The 9766-nt window shown below is 35.4% G+C and overlaps 1 protein-coding gene across 1 annotated transcript in view; it reads right to left on the minus strand.

Moving 5' to 3' along the window:
• LOC107593505 (protocadherin-15) overlaps positions 1-9766 on the minus strand; it is a gene marked incomplete at its 3' end in the record, with an annotated part of 149335 nt that overhangs the window by 50360 nt on the left and 89209 nt on the right. The window contains exons 3-4 of the mRNA XM_016283242.1: positions 4972-4986; positions 4558-4623 (exon numbers count right to left, since the gene is read on the minus strand). Of these exons, the coding sequence (XP_016138728.1) occupies positions 4558-4623; positions 4972-4986 (81 nt within the window). The remainder of the gene's footprint in view (positions 1-4557; positions 4624-4971; positions 4987-9766) is intronic.

Genomic DNA, 9766 nt, shown 5'->3' on the forward strand with positions numbered 1-9766 from the left:
CTGTAGGTTTTTTTAATTAAAAAAGTATGCATTTTTCATAATGTTTAGTGAAATTATTTGGTAGTCTGAGGTGGGATGGGGATTCGGGAAAGGGGGGCAGATTTTTTTTATAGGTTTAAAGGGGGGCGCGACCAAAAAAGTTTGAGAACCACTGGTCTAAAGTTAACAGACAGTGTTTAAAAAGTGCAGTGCACATGTTTACATATGTTTATTACAGTAACGTTGAATTACCCAAAGTAGTGTGGTAAAGCAACAGATTTGTTTTTATATTTCTGCAATCTACTTTAGTTTGTGTGATTTGTTACTGACTTTCATATTAATGTTTACACCGAGCTTATTTAAACGAGAAACTATTTAATTATTACATGCTTACAAGGTTGGAAGTTCAACAAATCAGTCAATGTACTGTGATTGTAGTTGTTAAATAAAAATGTCATTCATATCAATTCATGCATCACCTAATTTCATCGTAACATATAGGCCTGGCCTACAGAAAAGAACATTTATGTTTAATCTATCTAATAGTGTGTTGGGCATACTATACAATGATTTATAGCTTGTCTTTGTTGAATAATACAGAACATAAAGAGCTTTAAAAAAATAATTGCATATTAAATCGCAATCGCAATATTGGTAAAAAAAAACGCAATTAGATTATTTTCCAAAATCGTTCAGCCCTACTTAGAGCAAACATTATCACTTTTTCCCTGTGACCACTTTGATTACAGTTTGAGCTTTCCAAAGTTGACACATTTTTTAGCCAAAATGATGATCCTTTATGTGGCATAGCTTTCAAGGGGTTTTAAAAATAATGTGTGGGTCTCAGAGAAGGGAGGATAAAATGAGTGAAAATGGAGAAAAACAGCACATTATCTGTCATTTGAGATAAAGGCAGTATCTCATTGCATATATTAAGGAGGATAATACTCTTGGATGAATATGATTACTCTTTACTCTAATAATTGCATAGAGATTCACAGCTGTAGGAGAGAAATTTCAAGGTAAATTGCAAAAGAAGAGATTACTACAAATCATGCCAATTTATAGAAGCACTGAAATAAGCCAAAGAGAAGTGATTTTCCTTAATTTGACCAAGCAAACACTTCTCAAATTTCTAGACAAATGCTCAACTATTTCATCCATTTCTGCAGTGATGTGGGATTGAAGACAAACAGAGAGAAGAGATTTGCTCATACTAAAATCAAATTGTACGCTGAGATAATCTCCAAACACTGAAAAATACAGACAAAAACTGTCAAATGTATAACATTTTCTGCACTACAAATATAGAAACTTAAAGAGCTCAATCCAAAGGCTAGTACCACTTTGAATACCAAAATATAACTTTTAAATATGCTAAAGTATGGTATCATTACATGTTAAATCATGAAATCAAAATGCTCTTTTTTATCCAGATTTTTGGAATACTTTTTACAAGAAAATGCTATTTCAGTTTCCCTACTTCAAAATGTAATGTTTAATTTAATGTGTTAATGGCTGTTTATTTACAATTGTTTGGGAAATTGACTAGCAATTTATGAGCAAAAATTGTGCTTCCTGCTTAATTAAAATTACATTTGGTTGCAAAAGTTATATGGGTACCGCAATAAACGAATGGTTCTCTAAAAGTTTTTTTTTGGCTAGTGGGTCAGCAGAAGTGTTGACCCTCTTTCACACCTGTAACCTGTTCCAATTATGTTCAAAGGCAAATGCAGCTTCTTATAGTACCACGGTATTTGAGCACACAGATACAGAAAGCAGATGAAGAGAGGATGAAAAGACAGTACTTGAAAAGGCCCATCAAAGTAGCAGCGTACTGTACACCATCTGTGCATCTGCACCCTGGTGAGGTGCACCATGGGAGGTCTAAGGTAAGTGTGAAGAACAAAAATGGCTTTCATCAGTGCAACATACACATCATTTTGTCCAAAAATGTTCTCCAATTGATTTGAGCAAATCTGTTCACATCCATCACTGTCAATTAGCACACAATGAAGGACATCACACAGGAGAGCTGCGGCACTTTTTTGTATTTCAATCTGCCTCTTATTAACTAACTACCCACAGTCCAGTTTAACCACGTAATGACTGCTCTGAGACAGCAATTTGCATATTCATGGAACAGTAAGTAATTTTTCATTGAGCACAAACACACCTCTTTTAAATGTAAATTAAGATCATTACCATAAAATGATGTCAAGAAAATGTATCTTTTTATACTTGCATGGTCAATGCAACCTGAATCTCAAACAAATTACTCTTATGAACCAGTTATTTTTAGAGAATCAAAAACTTACAGCACAACCAGTGTAGTCTGATTCTCAAACAAATGACTCATATGAACCAGTTCTTTTTGTGAATCAAAAATATTTAAAGGGGTCATATGACGTTGCTAAAAAGAACATTATTTTGTGTATTTGGTGTAATGCAATGTGTTTATGCGGTGTAAGGTTAAAAAAACACATTATTTTCCACATACTGTACATTATTGTTGCTCCTCTATGCACCGCCTTTCTGAAACGCGTCGATTTTTACAAAGCTCATCGTTCTGAAAAGCGAGGTGTACGCTGATTGGCCAGCTATCCAGTGCATTGTGATTGGCCGAATACCTCAAGCGTGTGACGGGAATGTTACGCCCCTTACCATACTGTGATCCCATGCACCGGCGCGACAAGACAAAACCAATAAAACCCATTACAAACTAGGCATTTGTTGCATCCATTGGGGACATAATTACTGATTATAATGACTTATACTGTGTTAGTACGTGTTGCGTTGCGTATCGCGCTGCATAAACATAAAACCATGTCTGCATTTGTGATCGGAGAAACGACAAATAACAAGCGCTACTCTACACTGGTCAAAACTCACATTTGAATCATCAGTGGCAAATTCTTTAAATGTGAAAATGTACTTACAGGCTGTGAGTCAGAAGCGTCAGACTGTCCTTGCAAAGTTGGAATTGCCCTATTTTATAGAAACAGCCTTTGCGCACAGATGGCCTTGTACTCTCCCAGGTTCAGGAAACAGTCCTCCGTAAAATGCGATGCACACACTTGAATATTTGGGTTGAACTGTTCTGGAACAGTGTTGTAAATACAACTTAACCCCTGATTTCTAGTTGTGTCCTCTTTTGGAAGGCCAAACAATGTAGTTTTGCTTTCACAATGAAACACACAGCATCTCCACGACATGGCGGTGGCGGTGACAATACTACAGCGAGGATCAAAGTTACTCCTTCTTTCTTTGCGTGAACATTTGGGCGGTGATATGCAAATCTTCCCACACAGTGACGTAGACATGTGGGGGCATGCTTAAACGAGGTGTTTTAGGAGGGCGTGGACGAGTTAGAACTTTTATAAAGAATATCTCTTTGGGTTTGAGACTTTAGTCTTTGCAACTTTAGGGATCTTATCTACGCAGGAACAGCTTGTAAAACTCTGAAGAGAAAGGAAAACTTGAAATAGCATCATATGACCCCTTTAACACAACCAGTGTAGTCTGATTCACATACACAATTGACCCTTTTGAGCATGTCCTTTATCTCAAGACCAATCAGACCAATCAAGACTCAAACTCAGGAGTTACATTTCAGTCTGCTGAAGGCTTCACTGAACTCACTTAATCTGTCAGAGCAGTTACTGAATCAATATCAAGTTTCTACCAGTGATGAAATATAATACAAGTCAAGTCGCCTTCATTTTTTGAATTTTTTTATACAATAGAGATTTTCAAAACAGCTTCACAATATTGAACAGGATCAAAAATCGATAATGCAAACTTTAAAAATTAGGCAAATCCAAAATTCTACTATAAAGCAGCTGGAGCAAGACAATAGTGTCATTATTCAGCATCAGTCAGTTTAATGTTGGTTCAGTTCAGTAACTGTGTAAAGTTCATTCATTTTGAAAGAACTTCAAATGAGCAATAAGCAAAAGACAATAGAATCATTAATCAGCTTGAGTCAATTCATTGTTGATTCATTTTAGTTGCAACAATGACCATGTCGCAAAATTAATTAATTATGAACGGATTAAATTCAGGCGACAATCATGTCATTATTCAGATCTGTTCAGTTCAGCTTGTTCTTAACAAAACTTGAACTCAATATACCCAAATTAATCATAATTGAATCAAACAAAATCAGAATCAAATCAAATAAAATCGTCAGCTTGTGAACAAGAATCCTCACAACTAAGCACACTAAGCAACTAGCAACATACCTGAAAAATTGGGAACTGCAAAACGCAAATTGTATTAAGCATGAATTTTATGGACACATTTGTGCTGTTACTTTTTTGCCGTAATTCCTTTAGTGAATCAGCACCAAAACAGCAAAAACTGTGCCAGTAAATGTTGCACTAAGCAAGCACAATTCATTTTTAGCAAACTGTCCACCTCAAGTTAATCTAAGCTAAACCAAAACAAAGCAGACTTGAATTTCATGATTAAACTCAAGTGCTGTTTTGAATTCTGACCATATTCTTTCAAAAGACTCTCCCTCATTTTAGTTTAATGAAATGAGTATAAAAAAAGAAAGCAACAATATAGACCTACCATTTGGACTCTCCTCATCTATGGCTACAATGGTTGCAGGCGGGCCTGTTCTGGAGAGCTTGCACTCTGAAAAGCAAGGACACAGAATGTATGGAAAAAAGGAACAGGAAAAAAAAGAGACATCAGAATTTCATCAAGTCTAGACTGCAACGTAACTCATACTAAACAAGACATTTCAATTTCAGCTCACATTAAGTCACACAACCTGCACATAAAAAAAGGATCTACGAGTACTGTAACCTATCCACTGCTGGCACCGAGGGGCCACAAGTCAAAGATAGATTTACAAAATGACTTCTTTATGTGTACAGAGAGAGCTGTTACCACTGGGGTTGCCAAGGGTTAATAGAGTTGTGCTCTCGTGCCCGATGAGAGAACAAAAGAAAAACAGAAAGATTAGATACATCGTCTTACCCTCATACTGCCAGTCTGGAGTCATAGATAGTGTCATCGCAGAGAGCAGGAGAACGATGGAGTGACAGAGAGGTGGGGAGAGACAGAAGAAAATAGAAGCACAAAATCAAATTTTCCTCCGATGCTTGTGAGATAAGACAGAGGAAATAACCAAACAGAAAGAGACATATACATGGAAAAATTCAGAAGACAAGCAGTGTTACTAGCAAGTGGTGTTGACTCGAGTACATTTATTTTCTGGTGGTCCTCAATATGACCGTGAATTTGCAAAAGTAGGAAATGTTGCTGGAAGAACATTCCTGTCAAACAAATATAGTTATACGTAAGTCTACCTTTAACCATTAACTACCATTAAAATCAAATGGAAATTATGAAGTAATAAAAAACCCTAACTTAACACTGAAAATTGGCTGGTTGAAAGAAATGATGTTGAAAATGAACACCAATGAGGACATTGCTTCAGGCAAAATCAAAGCAAGCAGACCACAAGCGGTTTTGGATAACATTCCTGTCAAACATATACAAACCTAAACTCACTCCTAAAAATGAACAACCCCTAAAATCAACATAGGCTCTTTGGAAAAACATTCCTCTACCTACATTTTTGCAAAAACTTGCAAATGCATATAATTCACTGCAGTTTCCAGTTGAAATTAACACTAGTGTCAGTAAAACACCAACAACTTGTTTTCCACTTCACACAAATTATGATTATGGTGCATAATATCAATTAATCAATACTTTTTTCAAACATTTCAATCCCGATCCTCACTGGTTCTACATTATTTAATTACAATACCAACTAAAATGTTGATCCAAGAATGTCCTACTTGGCAAAATCATGGTTACAAAGTACAGTAGCTGGAAATCAAAGTGTCCGTGATTTTGCCAATTAGGACAAAATGTACCTAGATCTGTATCTTTTTTTTGTCCTGGTACAGCACTCCTGTCAATTAAAAATATCTTTAAACCGTACATGTCTTCACTAAACCTAAAAGTCTAAAAATGTGATGGATATTATGATAATTTTGGAATCCCAACCCCAGCCCTAAACTCTGGTTGACAAGAGCCCCAACAATACAATGTAAAAAAAAAAAATGTACAGTAAAAAAACGGCAGCTGTGGTTGCCGGAATTTTACCATAAAAAATATGGTAGCAACATTTTAGGTTTTACGGATTTAACTTAAATTTACAGTTAAATACCGTAATTTCATTAACTGATATAATGTTAATATACCAACCTACTGAAATACTGAAATCTGTTTTGTACCTTTGTAATACACTGATAACCACCAAATGCAGGTGGTGATGAGAAAGTCACATGATGAACCAAAGCCCATCACAAGCAGCTTTTAAATAATAATATATATAGAAGGTGCCCAGTGTCATCCACACAAACACTAAACACCATCACGGTAACACACATGAAACTTAAATAATGCAATAAACATTAATTTAACAACATTAGGTGTAACATACAACCCTAATATACAAACCTGATAAGAAAAAAACTAAGAAGAAACATAGTTATTAAAAAAAAAAAAACATCAAATTTGAAATGTAACGCAGGGAATTCTGGGAATGTCAGTTTACAGTTATTCACTGTAAATTATATGGTCTTTTTCACTTCCAAAAGCGGTATACTACTGTAAAATTACATGTAATGTCCAATACAGTTTTTCACCGTATATAGTAAGGCCATTTACCGTAAACCATTTAACAGGTTTCTACTGTAGCATTTTTACAGTCTTTTACCATTAAATTCATGGTCATTTTTTGCAGTGTACCCTTAACTATTTCAGTCTACAAGCACAGGGAAAATAGCAATGTTCTTCAAACCCTGATGAAAATCAGCTGGATGAAAATATACTCCAATCAACTGACAGATTGATGAGAATTATTCACACCCCAACCCCCAATTGGTTAAGGTCATTTTGTTTCAGGACCGACAAGGATAATGATTGTAAACAAGTCCCATTTGTTAAAACCAATGTAAGTAGATCGCAAAACAGTTTGAGTCTGATGCAATTTCTACATCAGCAGAACAACAAAGACATGATTGACACAGAGCCATGGTTTTCGCATTAGCAAATGTTCTACAGACATGTTGCATCTTGATATTACATGAAAAACCATACTTTGACATTTCACTGTCAAAAGAAGGTGCAAAAAAAACTCTATAAAACAAGAAAAAACTGACTGCTTTTAAACAGAGAAAGCAACCAGATTTTTAGAAGGTATCTACCATATTCAAAACTTCTAATCGTCTGAGTTTCCCTTTGCACCCAATGTTAAAACGTAATCGAACTCATTTTGCTTTTAGCTTCAATGTTGACCTGCATTTTGCTTATATCCTGTGTGCTGTATTTTACCCCAGCATTGCAGGAACTGACTATCCGCTCTCTTGATTTACAGTGGCAAGCAATGAGACAGTGCTACGCTGCAGTCCTTGAGTGACTGATTTGATTAACATGCTCCTTCACGGTAGGCAAGACGAGATCTACGACTGCCAGTGGTTGCTGTTGTTAGCAGGAGGAATCCGGTCTCAACCCGCTGGCTTTTCTCCTCCCTGTGCACCTTTATCCAAAAATTAATGGCAAGTTATGAGAAGACGACAGCAGAATATAAATCACACAAAATCGACACCATGAATTCTGCAACACAGATCAGTGAATGAATCATTGGATCATTATGAACAAAATGGGCTTTCTTTGAGGGCGCTATACAAAGCGAGGGTAATTAATTGTCCCGTTACGCAAAGGTTAATAGTCTGAAGTGCAAATTAAGGTCAAGACTACAGTAAAAGTTCTCAGGATTGGTTTTCTATGTTATGACGACGGCCGTTTGCATCTGTGCTTGCGTCTCCAAGGCCTGTCTCTGGCCTGCCGCTCATGAATTAGAGATTGATATCATTTGTGTGGCTTTACGTAACATCAGAAGAGCTGACACATTAAACCGAGGCAAGTCGGGCTCTCTTAGCAACTGGGCTTATGATGGTGAGCAGGGTTTCAAAGGAAAGACCAAATATCTGGTGTCGCCATTAAAGATTCATGGCTGTGGGGCCCCTTTTATACTAAGCAAAGGAAAACCATGACTCAGGCAGAGACGGAGTTATTACCATTGATGAACTTGGAACAAATGGTTTTCCAAATAGCACCCTAGACCACAAAAAAAGGGTTATAAGCTTTTATTTTCTTAGTTTCTTTTAAACTAGAGGTGGCCTAAATTTCTTTCAGCTTCAGCAGAGGTGAGAACTCTACCACAGCATAGAGATTCTGTAGTCTCTGAAGTTAGAAAACAATTATGACTTTCTTAAAGGCATAGTTCTCCCAGAAGTTAAAATTGTGATCATTTACTCAACAAAATACGAGTTTGGAACTATAAAAATCTATATAGAAAACTTAAATACTTACATTTATTACTATAAAATTACTAATACTTAAACTAAAATTAAATGGAAAATAGAAAAAAAAATTAAATGCTAATAAAAAATAATACACTGATGATACTAAAATGACGAAAATCTATATAGAAAACTTAAATACTTACATTTATTACTATAAAATTACTAATACTTAAACTAAAATTAAAAGTAAAATGGAAAATAGAAAAAAAAATTAAATGCTAATAAAAAATAATACACTGATGATACTAAAATGACACTGGTCCATACAACTTGTGCACTATATTCCATGTTTCTGAAATAATCATTCCCATTATTTTAAGTCGTTGCTTTGTTTGAGTAACAAACCGAATTTTAGTCATCATTAAATTAATATTTTGTCATTTTTAGAGTTTAGTTCCCCCATTTCTACCTTCAGTGTAGAAATGAGAAAAACTAAATGAGAAATTAGAAAGAAAAAGAGAAGTGTGACCATTCTGTATAATATCTTCTTGTGTTCCACGCAAAACATAAGTCATGCTGGATTAATTTAAGGGTGATTATATGAAGGAAAAAATAAGTGTTCTTTAAAAGTGTGGTACCAGATTTCACAGCAAAATCAAGGGTGTAAAAGTGAGACTCTGGGGGTCAGTCTTACGAATGCATTAGATAAGATAACACACCTCTGAATGCTTGGAGAGGAGCCAATGAGAGTAATCACAGAAGAAATCAATACTCAGCAACAAGCAAGCACACAGGAAGGAAACAGATCTCTGAAGAGCCACAAATCCAGAACGTGAACATTTAAAAAGTTTTGAAGGTTTATCGTAATTTTTCGGTATGTTGTTTGTTTATATTTGTGACACAAAGATTATCAACGTCTGAATTGTTCTCTAAAGATTGCCTGAATGCCTGGTGACGTAATATTTTCTTTAAATAATTAATTTCTTTTTTTTTTTTATTGTAGTTTTTGCTTGAATCAGTACAAACAGACACAGAATATACCTCAATATCTAAACTAAACACTATATTTGCAATTTCTCCCTTCTACTGTATAAAATGTAAAAAACAATTATTACATAAACACATGCACAAAGCCTAAGTTCATAATAGCTTCCATGAAGTATCTGAGACTACTCTGATCTGACGGTTTTGTAAAAATTACACAAGATGTGATTACAGAAGTTAACAACTCATTGCTGATTGAATCATCTCACTGATGATCATACATGTTACATGACACCCACTGGGTGGAATAGTTTTTAATGACGAGGATGGTTTTCTTTAAAGAAACATCTTAGAGAAGCTAACATGATACTGTAATTACTGTACATAGCTCAGACAGCATGCACTGCAACTGTTTGATTTGAACAAAAAATAGTGACAATTTCCGTGTGTGGGGGGGGGGGGGG

Source organism: Sinocyclocheilus grahami, unplaced genomic scaffold, assembly GCF_001515645.1.
Source record: "Sinocyclocheilus grahami isolate Dianchi unplaced genomic scaffold, SAMN03320097.WGS_v1.1 scaffold172.1, whole genome shotgun sequence".
Lineage (NCBI taxonomy): Eukaryota > Metazoa > Chordata > Actinopteri > Cypriniformes > Cyprinidae > Sinocyclocheilus > Sinocyclocheilus grahami.